Source organism: Lytechinus pictus, chromosome 18 (assembly GCF_037042905.1).
Source record: "Lytechinus pictus isolate F3 Inbred chromosome 18, Lp3.0, whole genome shotgun sequence".
Lineage (NCBI taxonomy): Eukaryota > Metazoa > Echinodermata > Echinoidea > Temnopleuroida > Toxopneustidae > Lytechinus > Lytechinus pictus.
The window spans coordinates 19,483,983-19,508,608 of NC_087262.1; the positions used below are offsets into that span (position 1 = coordinate 19,483,983).

Here is a 24,626-nt window from a genome sequence, read left to right on the forward strand (position 1 = left end):
CAATCTTTCAGCAGTCTTTCAGTGGTCTTTAATTTCAATGAACTTTCAAAGTAGCTTTCCATGATCTTTCGGCAGTCTCTCAAGATTTTTGCGGAGATCACTGTAAGACTCATGAGAGATCATTCAAAGATCATTCAAAGATTATTGAAAGGAAAGACCAGGCAAAGTCCATTGAAACTAATTCTGAAAGATAACTTGTTGCAAAGATCTCTGAATTGAAGACCATTGAAAGATCTCTATAGGACTAATCTAGTCCAGTAAGACAAGAAATATACATCAGTCTTTCAGACTTCTTTGAGGGCCTGGTCTTCCTGAGCCATTCCACAGAGATGACAAATTTCAGGGATCTTTGTAAGACCAGACTATACTGATTGGAGATCGATAATCTATCGGGTGGAGGTGCCGTGGCCGAGTGGTCTAAGGCGCCTGGCTATACATGGAAAGTCCGGGGTTCGATCCCCGGCCGCAGCAACTATGCCCGTGAGCAAGGCATTTAATCTACAATGCTCTTTTATCCTGCTTTCAAAGAAATGGAAATGCTATATGCATTGTTGGTAACTAGTTGTGCACTTGTTTGTTTAAAAAAATTTAATAATAATAATTACAATTATTATTTTTAAAAAAAAATTGAGACGGATGAAAATGGCACAGAACTGGAAGCCTGATGACTGCTGGGATCCATATGGCCACTCTTCCAGAATCTCGGGTAAAGGTTGGGTAAAGGGAAGCGCTTTGCGAGATGCATGGTGATATTAAATTTTTATAAGAGCAGATGTAGGCCTACTGTAATTTACAATATTGGCATAGAAATTTGAAACTGACTTGAATTTCAAACATTGTGATAATAACATAAAACTGACATTGGCCTTGAAGTAACATGAGTAAAGAGGGAGTATCGTTTGTGGTTACAAAAATAAAAATCCGTGAGGGGGGGGGGCTTAACGATATCTTCCCCATCAGAACAGCGCCTGATCACAAATTTCTTACTTTTAACCCATTCATGATAAATGTTTTCTTTTCATGTTTATTATTTTTGTTATTTCTCCTGTGTTGATCTTTATATTTGAGCCTTAATTTCGATTTTTTTTTTGCACTTCACAAGCTATGCATTCAGAGTTGTCACCTCCAGTATATTGCAACGATTACACGTCGATCACAGTACGTGTGATCAATGATTCGGAAATGACTGCTGTTGAATTGAATCTTGAATTGAATAATTCTTTATTTTCCTTTTCTCCTTTCAACTTTGTCGATCAAGCCTTTCATATTCTCTTCATTCCCTTTTCCCCCTTCACTATCATGTGTTGCATCTATGTTAATTCATGCAATGTTTGAAGCTCCTAGCTCTTGATTACATTATTTTGTACACTTCTTCTCCTTGTTTTTCCTTTCATCGATCTGTCTTCAATTTCACCATTTCCAATTCCCATTATTTGTTTTTCTTCTCGGCTATTGATTATATCCCTCAATATTTCATTCTTCACTTCTATCTTCCATTATTTCCTTCCCTATATCTTTATTTCATAGTGCCTTTCATTCTTGCATATCCCTATCTAGATACTTCCCATAAGGTTGTCATCTTTCATCCTTTCTGTGGTAGCTGCGTAGAATGATTGTCAGGGTATAACTCTGCCGATTGTCAGAATCCAGGAACACTAGTCAGAGTTGTGGTATAGCGCCAGCTACATTCGAGCATGGACAGTCGGTTGTAATATATAAAAAAGATGGGCCCCCAAGGTGTTCTATTCCTGTGTGAAGTATTCGATTATTTAGAGGCCTTTAACACTTGGTTCCATTTTCTAGCCCTCTTTCATTTTCTTTCATCTTAAGGACGTTCCACAGTTATGTTTGTGCGCATTATGATCTGCGCATAGTTTACACTCTGCGCGCTGACGTCACAATGGATGAACAGGTGATTAATTAGCTGCGGGTATGAGCTGATTTTTCTCATCTTCTGCACTTTAACTGCAGATCCGATGCGTTATTTCATGAAGATAAAAAATTGAATTATTCCATGGACCATTCAAAAAAATATTCTCTACAATTTCAAAATACTTTACTCTGCAGTGCTGCCAAGAATCACGAATATTACCCCGAGTTTGAATAAATGGTAGAGTGGTTTAGATTTTTTCTTCACATAGATACTAAGCATTCGGCGCATTTTTGGTGTTTTAAAAAGCACATTTGCTCTAATAAAAATGCTGATAATTTAAAAACAAGCACATGAACCCCTATTTTTTAATGTTTGTACCTCTTAGGTATACCTTCCTCTACAACTCTGCAAATTTTGGTGAAAATGACATGGATTTTGAATAAAGTGCAGCATTTATTGTACGTTTGTAGTTTGTTACTGAAATTTTACATTTTTTAGATTGGGATTTTGTTATCTTTTACGACATTTTTAAGAACTGACAGTGCTGTTAAACTTAAAATTGCAAACAACTAGCACTATAATTAGATTCGCCATTCTAACGATACAATTATTAACTCTCTTGCGAAATTTGATGACTTTTTCATGTATTTTGACTGAGTAATAGAGGTTTAAACTCATTGTAGTAATCTTGGGCGGTCTAAAAATGCCAAATTCTTTTGAATGCGCAATTCTTAAAAACATCAATTTGGGTGAACTATGAAGCTCTATAGCAAAAAATCAAGCACATGGACCTATGCTAATTTTTGCATATTTCGAATATTAAGGTTCTAAAGTATCTATGTGCAAAGTTTGGTGAAAATGACATGGATTTCACTTTAACTGTGGAACGTCCTTAAATATTTTATCAAGACTGTCTTTCAGTCTTTACCCCTAGCCTTTCCAACCTTTCATCTCTTTCATGTTTCTTTAATCAGACACTAAAAATCCTCCAAACAAGCATTAAAATGAAGACACATTTAAAAAAATTATGTTTTTAAGACACACCACTTCTTTTAATAGTCTGCATAGTTGAAAACCAGGAAAATGCATAAGGCAAAATATGGTCACAAACTATTTTCGTGTTTTCAGCTGAGCTAAAGTAATCCCACACAGTTGGGAGAAACAAAATAAATCCACACCTGATATAAAAATGGTACATTGGAGAGAAAAATTACTTATAAGAAAAGAAAAAATAGAAATAATAATTCTCTATATTACATGATTGTATATCACATCTCATGCTAATATCTTGTACTGATCATTATCAGTACATTATTACAACCTACAAGGAAAAAAACACTTTCCTTTTCATATTGCACTTCTGATTTTCATGTTCATCCTTTTTTCTCCTCAAATTGAGAGGGGGGGGGGGGTAAAATTTAAAAAATTCTTGACACATACAACCATGTAGAGATACTCACTGCTTGATGTGTCTGTTCCCATTGACTGTGATAAGTAATCTAAGCTGCACCACCTCTGTGCATCATGCAGTGCATCAAGTAAGAGCAGTACACAGAGATAGGAATTTATAGCTATACAGAGGCAGTGTTCCCACTGCCCAATATTACATGTATTTAGCACTGGAAGGTATGCACAACCACTATGCACCACACAGTGGATGCATGACCTGTGCGTATACCTTTTGTACTTTAAATTGTATGTCAAACAATATGTGTAACTGCTCCATTTAAAACATCACCAAGTATTCTTATTACAATGGACAATGGTTACAACTATAACAGAAAATCACTTCTCTTGTTTACAACATCCTCCCAGCAGCTTTCTACAAATGACATGGTCTATGATACAATAAAAGCTGCAACAGTTGGACATCAACATTAAATAAAAATATTTCTTTAGAGTACTTTGTGTTTTCACACCTTTCCTTTCCTATAGAGGTACTTTTATACAAAAAGACAAGAACATGAGGGAGACAAGAAGAGTGGAAGATTTAGAGAGACGAGACAATTCACAGCCCTACTTAGGGTATGCTATCATTTCTTTGTGTTTTTGACAAATTCACTTTGAAAAACACTAAGAAAAAGAAAACATCATTTGCATTATACTTGGCATTTTTCTTCTCATGCTGCTAAGCTGGGCTATTTCGATTTTCAACACATCAAATTTAAGAGTTGAATAGTTCAACTGAAACACCAATCTATGGGGAAAAAAATTGAATAACTCGGAATATTCATACTAAATGCAATAGTTGCTAAAAGGGTACAGATTTTACAAAATATTTTTTTTACCACAGCTTTGAAGGGGAATATTCACAACAAATTCAAAGAAAGGCACATCTAACGTTTTGACTATCTGCACGCAAGAGATAAATTATAAAAAGGGTGAAAAGTTGGTATTTTACTGGAAAAGAACAAGCATTCTACCTGTACATATTATCTTGATATATCAATTATTGATGGCATGAGTGAAAATGAGTTTACACAAAATAGATATAGAGAACTCGGAGTTCTTTTCAAAGGTTTCCTCTGAGTGAAACAGAAATGCTGAAAATTCTTCTATTTGGTAGATTTTCAACATTTCTTTCAATGCATGTTCTTAAAATTCCTTCAATTCTGTTAATATAGGAGCATTACTTGAAGACAAGATTAGGAAATATTGGTAGAAAAAAAATCATAAAAATATCAGGTAAGACTGAAGGCTGTATTTCAGGGCAATAATTGAAAATGACTTATATTTCATTTTAAGTGTTTCAAATAGTCAAATAGGGTTTGTTTGTGTAAATGAGTACTACTATATGGCATAGACATCTTGTAAACAAATCTGTAGCTTTCAAAGGAATATATGCAACACTAATTGTTTACAGTAATTTATTTTCATATTTCATAATTTGGAAAGCAATGATAATAATAAATAATTTTCACTTCCATTAACTACCACAAATGAATAATAAAGGAAAGCTATAAAGCTGTTGCGAATCTTTGTGGATATGTTAAATGTTAGATAAGTACATGTAACAAAACAAAATCCTTTAAAAAAATTGATTTGCATGAATATACTACCTCTATGCGATATACTGGATTAAAGAAGGGGGAATGAACTGGGGGGCATTTCATAAAACATATACTCAGTGATTATTCACTGACAGCTGTTATAAGCTACTAAAATACTCACACCTGATTGGCTCAGAGCAAATTCAATCAGTGAAAATCACAGAATATTGACTTCATGACAGCACTCCCCTGCTTATTGGCTAACTTCTCAGACAGAATAAAAGTATGACTTGGGAACTTCCAAACGATGATTCCAAACACTTAATTCTTGTCCGTTAGCTTTTAGTGTGTACTGTGCGTTAGTGTTGTAACAGTAAGTGCTGCTCAAGATAGTCTATTGAACCATACTGGAATGAATATTTTGTCTATATCTTTAGTGACACTGTGTTTCAAAGAACTACCTTTTCAACCCCAACAATGGCAAACAAATAACAACCAAATACACAAAACCCCATGAAGTACAGTACACAGCAGTTGCAGTTATTTTGACATTCATATTTTGCAATTCTTTCATACAAACAAGTAATTTAGACCCATTCTTACGGAAAGATTTAGGTTGTTGTCAATAAGATTACAACATTTTTGCACTTTTTTCTTTTTAGTAAGCTTCCGCATGTTATCTTTAACAAAGTTTCTATGCATTCTAAACCACATGGCAATTATTAGTCAACTGTTTCTCGTGTGGCAAAAGTAATAATTGATTTTTAAAAAACCATTTACATAGTATTCAGCAGTACGAAACTCCTGTAAAAGCTGATATTTGCAGCATTCAAAAATTTAAGCTCCAACATCAATCATATTGAAGTTTTCAAATGTTTTCTTTCAAAAATAAAGAACTAATTGTGCAGTTGCTTTTTTCCTCCTCAAAATGAGTTATAATGAAGTACAATACATTCCTCTACATGTATAACAGATTCTAAATGGTTATATATGTCATGTACTTTTGTTCAACTAAAGCTTTGGGTGCACAGAGTGAAGTTTGGACAGATCACAACCTGGATAATTAATTTAAGAGGTAAACTGATACAATGGTAGTACTTTTCAATCTACTCCATGAGTATGATAAATAGTATGCTTTGAATTAATCCATCAAGTCCTTAGAATAGGAATCAGGATAGAAGGTTAAGAAGTATGATATTTCAAGTCTGAGTGGCTTTGCTAAAAAGTAATATTACACAAATATCAATGTGTGTTATGATAATAGTGGTATGTACATTAGTGCAAAGATTAAAGCTGTTTGTGTTGAACGTTTCTGATGCGAGTATGAACACACTTTATCCCAATTATCATTTTTCCTAATACTTTGAATGCACTCTGTGCAAAATCAATGCTGATTCCATCTAATCCTCTTTCTGATTAATAAATGACTCTTAAAATAAAAATCAATGTTGCTCCTGTCTACTATGAATATATAATTTTACCTTACATAATCTCTCTTCTGAGAGAAATGTTCATTTTCTTATATGTAGTAGTAACGTAATAACATGTGACACATTTTGAATATAGGTGACGTAATGTTAAATCTTGGGTAGTTTTGGTGCACTGACGAGGGGATTACTCTGTTCCAGGAGTTTCCTTCCTTCTGTCTTGTAATCATAGCCGCAGTTGTGGGCTTCCGCGTAGCGATGACTGGCACAGAAATTATGGCCACACCTGTAAATAGGAAGTAGGAAGAGGAAGAGAAGAAAAAGACAGCGGTTATTTTAAGTTTGAATAGAAATAAGTTTTTGTCTAATCTGGAGCAAATGTACATCATGCAAGAAGATTTAAATGACTGGATTTATTAATGGAGTTATGAATAATTTGTAAAACTGTTTATTAATTATACAAGGCTGGTGATCCTTTCTTGAGCGGGATCAGATTCTCAATAATATGTATTCCCACCAGCTCAAGGCGAAATCTGATCTTTTCATATTCAAATTCTTGGTATAAATAAGATTTTAGAGCAAAGTTTGTCATATGTAGTGATTAAATGAGAATTATAGAAAGTTTGATCCTGTTGATAAATAGGGAGTATTTGGGGTGTCTCATTGAGATGAGCATAAGAAAGAATCACCCATCATTCTTAAAGGTTATTCATAACTTACAAACGGCTTTATGAAACAGCCATAAGGGCCCTGTGACATAAAGCTTCATGATTGATCGTGGGGTTGTCTTTTGTGATCGATCATACACAAAAACCAATACAATCAATCGTAGAAATCAGCAATGTGATCAATTGCCGAGCTTCATGTTACAGGGTCTAGGTGTAATGGAAGAGACCTGTCTTACCTGCATGAATAACTGGTGGCAAGGCCAGTCTTCTTGTTGCAGTGAAAGCATCTCTTACTAGCCTTCTTCTTAGTGGAGCTGATAGGTGGCGGTTTGGACACTGGTGGCAGACGATGAGCTGGAGATGTTACTACAGGGTGAACAAAGAAAAATAGACAATTCCTGAATCGTTTGTACGGACAAGAGATAAAAGGAATGAAACAATATTCTTATACGATCAAAGAAATTCAAGATACGTTACTGGAGGTGTTTACTTTACAGTATGGTGAGCAAAGAAACTTAGAGTTCAAGAATAGTTTGGACTGACACAAGGTCTCATCCAAATCAGATAGAGATGTTACTACAAGGTGAACAAAGAAAAATACACTATTCATGAACTGTTTGTACCGACAAGAGACTGTGAAAATGAGCAGCTATGTGTACAGAAACATAGAGTTCATGAATGAATTGCACTGACAAAGTATCATATGCAATTAGCTGGATATGTAGCGGTAAGGTGTGTAAAGAAAATAGAGTTTATGAATGATTTGTAATGATAAGAGAACGTAAAAATGAGCTATGATACTAATAGAGTGAACAAAGAAAATGCAATATTTGGAACCATTTATAACAAATAATTCACTGCCATCCTCTAATTTCCCAATCACAAATATAAAGAATAATCAATCTCCATTTTATCCTCAAGCCTAATGACATTTCAAATGATAATATATCAAACTATCAATTACTTATAACAAATACTTACATAACCTGCCTTCCTTACTGCCAGATAACCTCCCTCGTATACTGTGAGCAGACTGTAATCAAATAAAAAACAATGCAATTAAAACAAATAGCAGAATGAATAATCCCATGCATAATGTAATCATTCAGTGAATTCTTATCTGTATGTAATCTGTCCAATGATATAAATATAGATTGTCAATCAATGCATGGATAATCCTTGACAGATTTCAATTCACATGTACATGTATATTGCCCACATTAGACAAAGTGCCTGATAAACAGGGGGTGTTTAACAAAAATTTAAGTATGACTTGAATAGAGTTGTACTTAAAATACAGTTGCGTACGGAAAATAATGCATCAACTCATTACTCAGATCATGCTGGACATGCCTATCATTCAATTAGATTGCACATTAAATAAAATGTGCAAGTTGGCATCTAAGCATGAGTCGAAGTCGCACTTATTTCTTTGTGAAACAGCCCCCAGATGGCAATATATATCTGAAGAATATAAAGATAATATATACATTGTAGGTATATAGGTAATTCAATTCCAGCGGTTCCACAGTTGGGTGTCTCAAGCCATGTCTCCTATAGACTGTCATTGTGTGTCTTATGTCTCATTGAGGTCTTGATTGACTCTGTCCCAGTCTTATGTCGTACTTGGTCAAACGTCAGCAGACACTGAAGATCTCGATTTTGATGAATTTAGCTCACTGCTTAACTTTAATATTTCAGTAGTGTGGTGGATGTGGTGGTAATGCCATGGTTAAGATGATATGATCAAATAAAATATGGTGATGATGATGGTGGTGGTGGTGATGATGATGATGATGGCGATGATGATGATTGATGATGATGATGATGATATTGATGATAATCATGATGATTATGATGATGATGATAATTATGATGATGATGACGATGATGATGGTGATGGTGATGATGATGATTATTATGTTAATAATGATGATGATGATAAATGATGATAATGATGGTGATGATGATGATAATGATATGACAAAATGAGTGAAACCAGGAAATAAATTGGAAACTGTTTCGGTAGTCTATGATTGCAATCAAGTGGATGGGAACCCGGAAGGGACATGTGTGCATAAACAACTGGTGGTTTCATATTGAGTGTCTTGAGCGATACCGTCATGGTCCCTGTCTCTTATCAAAGGTCAATGTCTTGGTCTATGGCGATTCGGACACAAGTGTCTCTGCCACAGTCTCTATTCAGTCCTGAACACTGGTCGGTTCCATATTTTCAAAATTCAAAGTGAGATATCATGAGATACTAAATCCACAAAATACAAAAATTAATTATCAAAATGTAATGCGAGCTAAGGTGTAATCACCAATGATAGAACAGATGCATTGTTTGGATTTTACTAATTTCCAGTTTTCAAACTACCATCTGTGTTTATCGTTCCTGCTATTCTCATGGCTACATGTATAACTCCCAATTTACATAGATTTGAATACTCAACTGTTAACATTATAACTTCTCAGGATAAGAGGCATGGATGCAATAAATACTGAAAAATCATTCCAAAGGTTTGACTATCAATGAAAATTAGCATTAATGTTTACTCAATACTTCTCTAATTGCAGCAGATAGGCTCTATACAAACAAATACAGAACACCTTCACGGATAATAAGGCAGCTTATAACTGAAAAAATAATCATGGTTTCTTTTAGAAAGGTAAAATGAGGTACGTTTCCTAATTTCTTATCATATTTCCTCAAGGCCTAGTGAACTTACTATAAGAGTTTTCCTGGCATCTGGAGTTCTTATCCTGTCTTCACTAATGGCATTTGTTAGTCCATTGCTTGAATTAAGAGCATGAGATAGTGTCATGCCCCCTGAAGTAACTCTTGAATGTCCACTTCGTTTCCCTGTATGCGAGCTCTCACGGTGTCCCGACCTCACAATATTGTTTATCTTGCCTTCCCGATTAGCTTGATTTACGAGTTGGGTAACCATACGGGCATCTGCGGTTTTGAGGTTCATGCGTTCCGGGACACGACTGGCGTCGGACGCGACCTGGGCTTCGGCAAGATTGGACGAGGTGGTTGGCCTGAACTCCTGGATAAAGGTACTCTGCGTGGAAGGGGGGTGCGGGTATGCATTAGTTCGATTGCGGAACGAGTGGTGCAACTTGGCACCAGTCAGGTTTTCAAGGGCTCGTTGGGACGACGGCGGTGGGACGGGGCTATGCCTGCTTTCCTTGCTACTACTGAGTCTCAATGTTCGGCTCTTGCTCCGACTGCTCATGCCGGCTGACGCTGACATAGCCACAGGGTTTGTCGTAGCACCAATTTGCGTAATGTCTGCTGCCCTCGCTTGGGGAACAATTTCGGGCTTTGTCCTTGTCCTCATGCCCAGTCCATTAGCAGATGATCCAATACGAGGTGTCCTCGGCGTTGGCAACTTGTCATTGCTGTTGCCTGTAGAAACTGCAACGCCCCCTACAGGTGGAAGTATTGTTGTTCCAACTGGAGGAAGAGGGCTTGTCTTGCTGAGTGATTGGCTACCCTTCTTAGCTGAGAAGTGTCTCCTCAGTCCTGAACTTTTTGGTCTACTGCTACTTGGTGGTCTTGATGTCTTTGTTGTTTTCTAGCAAAAGGAAGTAAAAAAGGAAGTATAAAACTACTGTGAATATAAAAACACAAACTCTGTAGAATAAATACATTGAATGCCTGTTTGTATTTCAATGGATATCAAAACTGCTATAAAAATCCCTTTTCCATATCTTAACAAATGACATCAGTAACCTTTGGTTCTAATACTTCAAAAAATATATGAAATCAAAAGAAAATGCTACTCATCAAATAATCCAGAAGCTACTATATGTCACAAGGATTAAAAAAAATCACAATGGCAAAATAATGTCAAATCCCTCTGATTGAATCACGAGTTTTAAACAAACTAAACCTATTCTGTTTCAAACCATGATACATTTATTGATCTGGTATAAACAATTCATAGCGGGAAACATAAGATTTTGAAGAAAAAAATGGGCTCAAAAATTCTTATCTACCTTTTTGCCAACGGATAAATTTTCCATCTTGGCCCTAAGGAGTTTCATCTTTCCCATAGTGAGGTCATTCTCCTCTGTGACAGTCTGATCTTCAGCTGGTTGAGGATTCTTCTTCTCTTCTTCCTCCTCCTCACCGACATTACAAACAGAAGCACCACTGTATTCAAAGGAAGACAAAAAAAGTAGAGGGATTCAAATGAAGATGGGCATTTCTTGATTCATAAATTAATGCAAGTAGACCAATATTTTTAAGCATGAGATGGATGGTAAGTTGTGCAGTTATTAACTAAAAGTACTTTATTTTAAAATTCCAATGTGCATGATGAACAAGGTCATATATATAAAACACAGTAGCACTTTAAAACTTTGTATCATGTAGATTTTATATAAATTTGATACACATGCTGTGTCAGTGCAATACAGTCTCAGGCAGGCAGTCGGCACTACAATGCATACATGTATATTGTTCCACTACTATGGAAGTACACATACATGTACACTGTACTGGTATCTTCAGCAATGGTTGCCAGCACTGTCCAAGAGATCCCCAATCTTAGTTCCAGGCCCTAAATACAACTTTTACACATACATGTGCATTATCTGATAGGGTGAGTGCACTGCATCAGCCCCCCCCCCCCTCTTCCCCTGTGAGCCGAGGATTTAACTACTACATGTACATGTATTAGGAGACAAAAACTGGCGATGAACAGGATCCTAATCATAATATCACTTCAACTTTAAACTCTCGGGGTGGTTTGTGAGTGATATTTAGTTTCCTTTCTCTTGGTTGTGATCTTTATCACTGAAGAAACACCATATCAAACTTCAGGAAGCACATGCCCATGTAAGTTCTGAACTCTGAAGTATCCATATGTCCAGAATGGACTACATACTACATGATATAAAAAATTATTAACCGTATCAGACATCTGAGCAGGGCAACTTTGATACATTGTTGCCTGCTAAAGACCGGGAGCAAATGGCCGGTCAATAAATTTCCAATTGTTTATCTACGGGCCCAATTTATTGCCCGCTCAGAAAAGTCAATGAGAAAATGCGTGGAAATGCAGCAGGCAATAAAAGGCAGCGCTAACATCCGGGTATTCTACGCGTTTTTGTACGCGTCCTTGAACCGCGCAGTGCTTACGTCACAATGTTCATCAAGTTAAGACAACGCTGGATACTGCGTCCCCAGGCCAGGGACGCGTCATTTCAATTACGTCACAATGGTAAAGTTCAGAGGCCCAGTCTGCTCAACGTGACAAAATAGATTCCCATTCTTAAACTCTAATAAATATCTAAATTTTCATGATTTTTGCTCTAGATGTCTGATTTGGTTAATAATAGCAATATTGACTGGCCTGGGGGCGAAAGGACATATATCGCCCTCACTAAATTGATATCACCCTCGTCTACGACTCGGGCGATATAAATAGAGTTTGGGCGATATATGTCGTATCGCCCCGAGGCCAGTCAATATTGCTTTATTATTTATCTCAATTGCATAAAGTACATGTATACATGTATGTACAGACTGTATTATTTGTTAATTACAAAATCCTAGATCATCACACAAATAGAAGTGTTTTTGTGCATATTGTTGTCTACTATGTAATAAATATTGTAGCCTTTATAGGGCCCTACATGTACATAACATGTACATGTAATTATTGAAGCTTACATGAAATACCGAGTATAACCATGGAGCTCCATGGTTAAACATGTACAGTACAGTATGTTAAAATTTCAGTATTTAATCAAAACTTCGAACAAAAGCATGATTGCTCCAAACTAGCCTGGGAAAATCAAAACTGCATCACTCTCTTTCCATTCACTGACAATAATCATAGCCTACAAACACTGCAGGAGAGTGAATGCTTTAGAATAGAGCTATAGAAAATTTTATTGATCTAACACCTGTCCTTGACAACAGAAAGCTTATGTAATTCACACTCCAACACTCTCTTTATACTTGGATTGATTTTATGAAAATTCCAGCCTGTTTAAAGGATTTGACTGAATGTATCCGATGGAAACTAAAAGTGAAGAAGTGTTTAATGAGTTTCATTAGGGTTTTAAAGGCCTTCTTTATAATTGATAAATGTATTTTACCAAGGCTATGGTTTCAAGTCTTCAGTCATTCAGGTGTCGAATGTACATTGCAAAGGACTTTTCTTTTTAAAGTTTAGCACAAGCACAGCAAAGAAAAGAAGAGGCTTAAAATTTTTAAAGGGGCATATGAAATGAAAATGATGCTGACAATGAAAAATAAGATGATGTAAGAAGTGATGAAAACAATGAGGAAAATCAATTGAAACTCATAATTTCTGAAAGAGGAGAATACAGTATACATGTAAAAGAAAAGGAAAAAAGGGAAACTGTACATGTATGTACATTTTATGAAGTCATGAATATTGATCGAATGAAGTCTACACAATCCATGTACTGTATGATGTTGCAAAGAGTTTTCAATGTAGTATGCAGGTTTATCCCCAAAACGTTCCAATGCAAATGCACACATTGATGAGAACCACTGTAAAAGGGGCCAAGTCTTTTTTATACAATTACAGTTCATACTAATGGTAAAGCAAAATACACATTCTTATCTTGATGGTATGAACCCCCACCCATACAGGAATCATGATGAGTGGGATCGAAGCCAAGATGCAAGCTCGGTAAGGAGTCCATTGTATACATTGGAAACCCCCCTAGTAACCACTGCGAGTGTTATCTCATGGACCTATTGACAAGCGGACTGTGGTGGCTATTGAGTGGTGCCCTCACACAATGGCTGGGGAGTCTATAAACCAGTCTATTATGAGAAGTGAGTGGTCAATAGGGAACACTCAGTCTACACAATACAGAGGTTGGTATTCCATCCAGACTAGAACTCGTGTGGTAATGAATATTGACATGTTAGTTTCAACATGTGGATGCTATTACCAGGTTACAGACCTACATGTACATGTATGTGCACTTGAGTGAGGGTGTGTGTATTTAAAGGACAAGTCCACCCCAACAAAAAGTTGATTTGAATAGAAAAGAGAAAAATCCAACTGGCATAACACTGAAAATTTCATCAAAATCGGATGTACAGTGTAAAAATAAGAAAGTTATGACATTTTAAAGTTTCGCTTAATTTCACAAAATAGTTTATGCATATCCTGATTGGTATGCAAATGAGGAGAACGATGACGTCATCCACTCACAATTTCTTTTGTATTTTATTATGAAATATGTAATATTCTCATTTTCTCCTCATGGTCAAGTGAAACAACGATTAATTCCTCCCTGAGCATGTGGAATTAGCATTGTTTAATATGGTTCAGTCACATTAGGCTGTATTGTCAAATCTGTAAAAAATGAAATAATGTATAATTCAAACAATAAAAAAACAAAAGAAAAAGTGAGTGAGGGACATCATTGACTGTCTCATTTGCAAATTGCATAACACTGTTTTGTGAAAAATAAGCGAAACTTTAAAATGTCATAACTTTCTTATTTTACATCCGATTTTGATGACATTTTCAGCTTTATGCTAGTTTGATTTTTCTGTACTCAAATCCACATTTTCTGGGGTGGACATGACCTTTAACAGCAATTAGCACGAGCACTAATTAGTTCTCTGCATACATGTACATCATGTACATGTATGCAGAGAACTACTACACTCCTTTTAAAATCTAGTAATCTACGATTTCATTTTTTGCAACATTTTGCTCGGGAAATCTGCAGGAAGCAACTTCAACTATAAAATAACATTAAACAGATTCAACAAACATTATCTTTTCCATTGAAAAAAAAATTGTTTACAACACATTTTCCAAAAGAACCAGCTAGCTACATGTATGTATTTGAAAAAAGGGCAATTCATTCCTATTCCTTCTTTTAATAAAAAAAAAATATAGCCCCCATTGACCTGTACAATTTATGTTGTGCAAAGTGTGTACACAGGTCTACATGTTCGATTTCATGTACAAGGAGGCCTACAATATACTGTACTGTAGTATGATCAGGGAATTTATTCCCAGTTATGACCACTCTTCATAATTTTGGAGGCATTTACAATTTATATGAGAATTGAACATTTCAATAGCTATTTTCTAAATCAATTCATTTCTGAACACAAAACCATTCAATCAATTTGAAATTTTTACATGAGATCTACAGGCAGCCAACAGTCCACATACATGTATGTACAATCTCAACATCCTTATCGATTTTTATACCTTGAAATGTAAACATTATTTATTTCCTTAATGACAGAAAATAGCATGTAATAAAGTCAACAAGCAATTTTAACACTACTGTAATACAGTTAGATGACATTTTACCGCTGTTGTTCAAAGATGTACATGTACAGTGTAGTAAATTCTAATTTCAATTTATGACATGCAGAACAGACAGAGTGCTGCTACACGTACATGTAGCAAATCACTGCCCATTTGCAATTGGTTATCACATGCACTATAATCATAAACCATCATCTGCAATGTCCAGTGACATACATAGTACTACCGGTAATCACAATTCTTTGACTCACTATTGCCTGTTAAAACCAGAGAACAATAGATTAAGAGGACTGAATATATATTATTCTCTGGTTTTAACAGGTACATGTAATAGTGATTCAAAGAATTGTGACTGGTAGTGTACTAGACATACATGTAGGCCTACTTACTTAACATGTAATATCCATTATTGTAAGTCTGCAAATGCATATACATGTACATGTACAATACATGATACATGTACACTGTACATTGTGCATGTCCAAAAACAATGTTTTACGTCAATGTGTGCAATGAATACAAGTTCAATTACGGTAGTTCATGTACGGTATGTGTGACATGTACCTGTTCAAGACATTTTGAGCCAACAAAGGCTATTAAAAGTTAAATCTAAATTGATATCTTTGGTTATCCTTTCAGTTTCACTCATAATTCTAGCAGATTTCTGACTTGAACAAAATGGATCATTGTCAACTTGTTGGAAAGACTCAAGCCCTGACAGAATGTTTAGAAATCTTGTTCATGTACTGTACATACATGTACATGTACATACGTGTAAAGATGTTCACAGTGCTGAAAAAAAATCCCTGTAATACATTGTACTTTACATTATAATGTAATGTACATGTAGTGAGTGAAAGAATGAAAAGTTCTTAATCATAGTTTATACATGAATAATTGAACATATTGTACATATATGTAGACCTACATGTACATCAGTACATGTATGATCAATTTTGTAATGAAAATGAGTCAATGACTACATGTACATGTAGCAAATCAATAAATTCCTAGCTGTACCCCCTCCCTTTTAATACACAAAATGCCTTCATGATTAAAAAAAAAAGTTATACAAGTACTGTAAGGACAGGTATAGAAATTCAATTTTTTAATTGTTCAAAGTAAAATAAGAAACAGTAGCTTCAAGAATTCCTTGGACAGAAGCATGTACTGGTATACAGTTCAAGGGCCTGTTTTTTTTCTTTGAAATTCTTCGGTTGAGTACATGTATGTACATGTACGTAGTCAAATTTGTTTGAAATAGCAGTTTAAAGCTATGAACGGTATTAAAACCATTCAATTTGACTTGCTGATAATTAACTTGTTACAGAAATTGTGCATTTGAAACAGGACACTGTTAGGCTGTTACATGCATTTTGCATACTGGCTGGGATCTTCCAATTCTCCTGGTACATGTACACAGACTACATGTACAACACATGTTAATCGATTCCCAGAAAGTGTTAGACATCTCCCAGCTAAACAGATGGTCATATGAGGCAACGAGCTGGAATACAAGTCATATCTGTAACAAGGTTTCTGACTCAATCAAAATACACAATGCAGTGCACATTTGGAATCTACATGTATGTAGCCTACACATTATGACAGGTATTCATAATATGGATGTTTTAAGGGTATAAGTTGCTTTCTTTAAAAAGTACATGTACATGTACATGAACGAAATAGAATTACAGAATAAGGAACAAGAAAGTGGAACATTGTACTGTATGTACATTTCTGCGCATGAGGTTTGCGTAAAATGAAATTAGCATACATGCATTACATTTTGTATACATGTTTCTAACCTGGGTGGAGGGGGGGTGAGCACTTTAAAAAAAAATCAATATATTAAAATAAGCATGTTAAATTTTTTAGATTGGCATATTATAGAAATTTGTGCATGAATGGCAATTGTCGGCTAAAATGGGGTGTCTCGTCATTGCAACAGCACCACATATGCAATAAAGTGTCCCTAAGGCTTCAAGCTGAACTCAATGTAATAATACCTTGAAAACCATTCCTCCTTTGCACAATCAATTAAAAACGTGACGTCCGAAACCATTTCTCCTTTGACTTTGATGATTCGACATTATAGAATCACCATGCACTCATAAACCCTTAACATTCTCACCTTAATGATTCTGAGAGAGGGGTTAGTGTCCCGTCTCCCCTATCAACAACTCGAAAGAAATTGAGTTGGTCTCCTTCCCGGAAGACAAGGAGCGTGACTTGGCGATTCCCAGGTAGCTTCTCCCAAATCTCCTCCTTATTTGCCTCCATATATTCTGCCATCTCACGGATTGCTGGATCCTCCATTGGAACTGTCAAAGAAAAAATTAAAATCATCACTTTTAGTTTCCAATTTCTATTTACATGAAAAAAAAATGTTTGTCTTTCATATCAACCCCCCTCACTCTCTATAGATCTTACCCATACACATACATTATCTTTCTTTCAAACCATACATGTACATGTACATGTAGGTCTACTATGCACATGACATAGAATTCCTTATGAAGGTTTTATTAAATGTCAAGTCCACCTCATTAAAATGTTTGAATCAAATGAGAAAAATCAGACAAGCATAATGCTGAAAATTTAATCAAAATCGGATGTAAAATAAGAAAGTTATGACACAATAAAGTTTCGCTTATTTTTCACAAAATAGTTATATGCACAATTTAGTCACATGCAAATGAGGGATGATGTCCCTCACTCACTATTTCTTTTGTTTTTGTATTGTTTGAATTATACAATATTTCAATTTTTACGGATTTGACAATAAGGACCAACTCGACTGAACCATATAACGTTAAACAATGGTAATTAAACATGTTCAGTGAGAAATAAAACTTCGTTTCACAGGACAATGAGGAGAAAATTAGAATATTTCTTATAATAAATACAAAATAAAAAGTGAGTGATGTCATCAGTTCCCTCATTTGCATACCGACTGGGATGTGCATATAACTATTGTTTAAAATTAAGCAAAACTTACAAATGTCATAACTTTCTTATTTTACATCCGATTTTGATAAAATTTTCAGTGTTATGCTCGTTGGATTTTTCTCTTTTTATTCAAATCAACTTTTTGTTTGGGTGGACTTGTCCTTTAAACACATTTCATTTTCAGACACACAGTACACCTTGTACTGGCACTGTACATAGAAGTCATTATGATGGTTTTATTAAACACATTTCATTTTCTGACATACACCTTGTACTGGCACTGTACATGTTCAGAAGGTAAAGGAAAAAGAAAATTAATCACAGAACTTTAAATCAACACTGGATGGTTTTCTATCTTAAAGAAAATGATAATGCCCCCCCCAAAAAAAAAAAAAAAAAAAAAAAAAAAACACTGTTGTTGTCTCACTTTCAAGAGTGGGCTAAAGGCTTGAAAGTTGATAAGTCATTACAAAATAAAAATAGACAAACTCACTTCTCCGTGTATTGATAGGACCTCCTCTCATTGCCAAGACTAACTTCAGAGATGCAGATGGTGGAATTCTATTTTTTATAAAAGGAAGAAAGAACAGTTAAGCATTTACAGAAGATACCATGAAAAAAAAATAGGATATGCCCTCATGTTTTGTGCATCATAAGAAACATGGGTAATGTAGTGTTCATTACAGGCTAGTAAATGTGACAGGACCCTCAAAATTTGTTAAGATTTCAAAAAAACAGGTTTAAAGGCTAGTATCACTCCAAAACAATTGTGGTTGATGCCAATCCTTCAAATTAGAAATGACATACTTCAAATAACAGAAAACAATCAATACAAATATTTTCTATCCAAGTTAATTATGCCAAATTTGGCTTCAAATGGAAAACATTAACCAAAACACATGCTATGGACAGCTTGGTAACAACTTCTTAAGGGTTCACAACATCCAATGCATAATTAATGTGCATGTTTCAATCTGCCATGTAAGCCTATACTTACATGTAGGCCTACAGTGTACATGTATGCGTTTTAATGAGTATTCAAATTCTTGTGATATGTGACTCAGTGGCGAATCCATAATGGTTAAAAAGTATGAATTTTGCTGAAGAGTAGCAAGTTTCTTGTGTCATGTGGCACAGTGGCAGCTCAAAGCATGAGGGAGAGTCAGATTTTTTTTAAAACTTAAACTAAAGGGCCCCTCTCCTACATGTACATGTACATGTATAAAATCCTGGATCCTCCACTGTTACACTGTTACAGACTCCAACTCTATGTAACCTTACCCATAGTCTTGTAAACAGTAGTCGTCCTCAAGCTCTACAGATCTCCAAATGAGATGTTGCTGGGAGATAGGGATACCTGCAAGTAATAGAAAGTTTTGTTTTTGTCAATTGAATTCACACATATTTTCAGAATGGAGTCACCTTTCAAATAATAATCAAAACAAATTAAGTCATTTGTCAATAGACCCATTGGGTACTGCAGCGGCTGTAAAATCAAGTTGCAAAAATCATTCATGATTCTCCATGATTCATTTTTGTTGCAAACTTTTTTATTTTTATGGTGCAGCTTTACAAGAAATAATGCCTCTGATTATGAATGGCAATTTAATAGAAGTTGATGAAATAGTGATGGTAAAGCTACATGTATGCACTAAAATAATGTTAGGTTTGATATGAAGACGGTATTTTTTACAGGCACCGAATATTTATTAGGCACTTCCAGCACCACATTTATCATAATCTTGTCCTCTAAGATGCACATTCGTGATGGAACTGGGCATGACATGATTTCCCGTATTCTTCATAGGCAACTTCATTATTACGCCCACGAACATGTATGTAAACTAACAACATGAACGAGTTAAAAATTGAACAAGTTATGAGGAATAGGGTCTACATGTATGGCAGTGAGTCCAAACTTCGCGCGTGTCCATACTTCGCGGCGGTCATTATCTAAAAAACTAGCCAATATCCTTAAAATCTAACATCATCAACGTGAAAAGCGACCTAAAATTACCCTTTGGTGAAAGTTTCTTTAGGATGAGTTCAGTATTCATGAAAATATTGGCAAAAGATCGGCAAATTTGTCACCGCTAGCGCCCGTTTTGAAGAAATCTGATATTCTCAACAAGCATCCCGATATCACCATTTTGCAAGCAGAAATCATCAAAAATGTGAGTTAAATGTGGTACTGACCGATTTTATAGCATTTTGCCATCAATCTGATATAAATATTTCACTTTTGAGCTTGAGTTTTTGTTTAAATCTCCACAAAAGCTTTGGTGCGCGAAGTTAGGTCACACTTTTTCTGAACGGTTTTCCAGCACAGCCCGCATTCGCCGATCGGAATAGAATTTTGAGATCGCGATACCGGCGAAACCCCTTGACCTACTTTACATTTTCGTCCATGATTTTATAGTTTACGATCTTGACGTCAATGTGGTAACTATTTCTTGAAGTGGTTTTGTATGAATTATGAATATTTCGTGAAAAAAAATAAGCCTGATGAATATTTCTGAAAAGTGCGCGAAGTTTGGACACCCCATCATACATGTAGGATACAAATAATATGGAAGTCATACTCAAGACAGTGAGAAGACTTATCATCTCCTTTTTTAATTTCTGAGTCTCTGACCTAAGTCCAAAGCCCTCGTACTAGATCTAGACTAGTACGTCTAGACTGTTCAACAACAAGTCTATTCACTCATATTTCCATCTACATGTAGCTAGGCCTAGGTCATGTAGGTCCTAAAATTCCAAGGCATATCTTTTGGTCTCGACTACGGTCTACATGTATCTGAAATCATATACATGTATAGTGAGTGATTGTATTACCAACCGGTCTTGTATTACCGAACACGCGCAATTGTACGCGTCAGAAAATAATTTCATTTCATACGCTCAATACTTTGCAACATCCTTCCAAAGGGAACTTGAATAGAAAGATGATGAAAAATTGTCTTAATATTCTAAGAATAATAAAATATGGTCAAATAGCCCATCAGTGATTTAGTTTTCTCAACTTTTCCCACAGAAAACACACATTACTTTGGAAATACGATACCCTTTTCAAGTGACCAAAATATTTCACATGCGAAGAGGGGTCCAATTGGAAGCTAATATAATAATTAAAAAAATAAAAAAATTTGGAAAATTTTTACAGATTTATATTTTGTAGGGATGGTGAATTCTATGAGAATAATGTGTTTGACCGAGGTGTTTGATATGATTGAATTCATGAAGTGTTCGGTAATACGATCAACTAGATCTACCATAGTACCATACTGTATGGTAGTGTGACCTTTAATAATTCGCGCGCAACTTACATGTACCGAATTTTGTGCACGGTTGAATACATCTCAATATCTATCTTGAAAAACTGATACCAACAGAAAGAGCAACTTCAAATTACTCAGACAGTATTGTAATTTTCTTGAAGGTAAGGTCTAGAGCTATTTGTGAAAATACAAAACATTGGCAAATTTTGTTACATTTTGCGTCCGCTCTGAGAAAATCTGATCTTTCCGACAAGCATCAAGAAATCGCCAGTTTGAAAGCAGAGGTCTCCAAATCAGTAAGTAAAATAACTGAAATTATGGCATTTTAACCTCCATCTGATATAATCATCTTACCTTTGTCTATACATGTACCTTTATACCGCATCTACAGGAAAAATACAGTTGTTCCTGCAGTCTACTTGATTACGTTTATAAATCTTTGCCAAACAATCATGACTCATGAGCAAATTAAGGTCACACTTTTTTATGACACTTTTTAAGCCAAACATGCACTAGTCGATCGCCATGGAAGTTTGAGATCGCGATACTACTACTAGCAAACCCTTGACCTAGATCTATAGTCCTATACGGTATACCCAATTGTTGTGTGTCCAGACAGGTTGTGTGTTCGGACGATCAATTTTAGAAAGTCATTTGGAAAAATTTACAAGCGAAATTTCACAAATTTTTACTACAAAATATTAGGAAATATTATAGAGAACAAAATAGAAGAAGAGGATTACAACTATTCACTGTAGGCCTATATTGAATTCATATTTTTAGTGTAATCCAAAGACAAAAAAAGAAGGCTTAAAGTGTCCGGACACCCGACCCCCCCCCCCCCCCCCCCCATCCTACCGGTACTTTATAATTAAATTTGAATCTAGCAAAATGTAAAATAAAAATGATTTAGATTAGACTAGGCCTAAATGATCTTATGCACACCTTCCAATCTCTGTATTTTAGCCTTGACTGAAATCACAGTTTCGAATGGCGATACTCGCAGTTCGAACACAGTTCCCGTCAACGTCTCGATGAATAATTCCATAATATCTGCATACTCAGGATATTCTATGTATTCCATGGTGTCTTCCTTTAGGTTTCCCTCCATTTGGAAAGAACCACCACGTGCCACTTTGCCTTCTTCTCAAAATAAATCACAAAAGTTGATATGATAAGAGACCATCTCGTCTAACATTACTGCCAATGGAGTTGAAAAGACTCACGACACAAGTCGAAAATCAGCAGTTTCTGGATGTCTTCATATTCGCAAAATCACGTCATTTTGAAATATTTCAAGATAGAAATTGGAAAGGACGTCTCGCTTAGTTGTTAATTTTCTATTTTCCACAGCTATTCGCCTCACAAATCGGCAAAATATTAGTTTTTATTGATCGTCGTCATCGATCCTTTAGCACGTCGACGGCCGCAGCACTTAACTCACGTAACAAACTCTCGGCCGGCCGCGCCGGCGAACGCTCCCGCTGTAACCCGGGGCAGGTCAGGTCCACACAACAAACAAACGGAATCCTTGCAATCTTTAGCGCTGTGCTGAATTGAAGTGAAGTATCTGAGATCGGTCACGTCAGACGCTATATTCTGAAATTAGCAACTAGTTTATGCATGCTTGAATGGACACAATATAGATAAGGCCTGCTAATGATATAAAAATCTAATGTCAATTACATATTGGCAAAAATTGTGTTTTTGAATTAAGGGTTTAGTAAGAAAATGAATTATTTATTCCATTTCAACGAATGAATAGGAAATTTGATTCAAACAAAACACTAATATGATGAGTTTTGAAAATACAATACCCCCCAGAATAATGCAAATGATCGATATCTTCAGTTCATTAGTGACGTACGTCACTTGGTAACGCGGTTCCAGATGACCATGCAACAGGCCTACTATACTAGTACGAGTAATGATTTTTTTTTATTATTCCTATTTTCTTTTATTTTTTATCAAATTCTTGGTTTCATCTGCTAGTAATTGATTTGAATTTCCTCAATTGAAATATACTGTGCGTTCCTGTGTATATATTCCCTTATCAAAAGGAGAATATATCATGCGTCCACCACGGTTCTTTTTCTTTTTTGTTTTTCCATTTTAGCTGGGCATAAAATAGCTGGGCTCGGGGTGGGGGCACCCCTGACCAGAGTAATTGTCCATATGAATCTAGCTCTGACGTCGACGTAGGCCTACGAGGGATGATGATGATGATGATAATGATGATGATCGATGATGATCGATGATGATGATGATGATGATGCTCGATGATGATGATAATAATAATGATAATAAAAAAGTAGTAATGATAATAATAACAAAATATGATAATAGTAATAAATAAGAATAATGATTTACCATGCAGTCCATTTTTTTAGAGTGTAAAGCACGACACATGAATGTGCGGGATTCGGTACCCGACCAAGCTATGACCATTTCAGTTGCACTTAATTGATCCCTTTTTTTTTTACTCTCAGTGGTGAGATGGTCCCACTATAATCAGTGATTGATACAAGTCGGTAAAATGGCTGTACGAAGCATTTAAAGGGGGGGGGGGGTGAGCAGGTGAGCATTTGCCCCCCCCCCCCCCCTCTAAAAAAAAGATGAACACTGTATACTGAAAATTAAAAAAAAAATGAAAAATCACCAATGTGCGCAAAATTCTTCTATTTCACTTAAAAATGTCCACATGACAACCTCGGTCGCTTCGCTCTGTTGCTTTTGAGTTCTTTATTTTCAATATTGTTCTCGTGTCTTGCCTCAGAAGAAAACCAAATCTGAGTGCGGCCATGTCTGTAAGAATTAACAAATTTAAAAGAAAATCAAAGAGGTACATACACACCCTCACACACGGAAATTATGATACTTTAACAATATTTTTTGAATTAAATATTATTTTGTGTAAAATTATGTTCATATTTTGTTCATGTCACTCAAACAAACAAAAAATACTTGAATGATTATCAAATTAAGATTTTATAGATTATCATAGTGTCCGCCAATCATAATGATGGTCTTAAAAAAGTTTGAGGGGGCAACTGATCGATCAGTATATCTTTTGACCGGACGTGATTCAATCGTCATTCTTTGTTTGTGTATACACCCTGATTTTGGTCCTATTTA

General features: G+C 35.5%; 1 protein-coding gene across 1 annotated transcript; it reads right to left on the minus strand.

The window, feature by feature from the left end:
• Nucleotides 1-2,898: 2,898 nt before the first annotated feature.
• Nucleotides 2,899-23,340, minus strand: LOC129281753 (AN1-type zinc finger protein 4-like). Its single transcript, XM_054917666.2, has 9 exons — nucleotides 22,437-23,340; nucleotides 19,495-19,570; nucleotides 18,707-18,774; nucleotides 17,396-17,585; nucleotides 10,970-11,126; nucleotides 9,691-10,545; nucleotides 7,940-7,991; nucleotides 7,195-7,324; nucleotides 2,899-6,576 (listed from the first exon to the last, which is right to left on the minus strand). The coding sequence occupies exons 1-9, from the start codon at nucleotides 22,600-22,602 to the stop codon at nucleotides 6,441-6,443; spliced, it is 1,830 nt and encodes a 609-aa protein (XP_054773641.1). The 5' UTR covers nucleotides 22,603-23,340; the 3' UTR covers nucleotides 2,899-6,440.
• Between the last annotated feature and the right edge of the window lie 1,286 nt (nucleotides 23,341-24,626).

What these genes read in the sequence shown, in the direction of transcription:
- LOC129281753 (XM_054917666.2), bottom strand. Translation starts at nt 22,602, where the DNA reads ATGGAGGGAAACCTAAAGGAAGACACCATGGAATACATAGAATATCCT. An exon ending in TACTGTTTACAAGACTATGG is followed by an intron (nt 18,775 to 19,494) that starts GTAAGGTTACAT and finishes TATAAAAAATAG; the next exon opens with AATTCCACCATCTGCATCTC. An exon ending in CAGTAAGGAAGGCAGGTTAT is followed by an intron (nt 7,325 to 7,939) that starts GTAAGTATTTGT and finishes TTCACCCTGTAG; the next exon opens with TAACATCTCCAGCTCATCGT.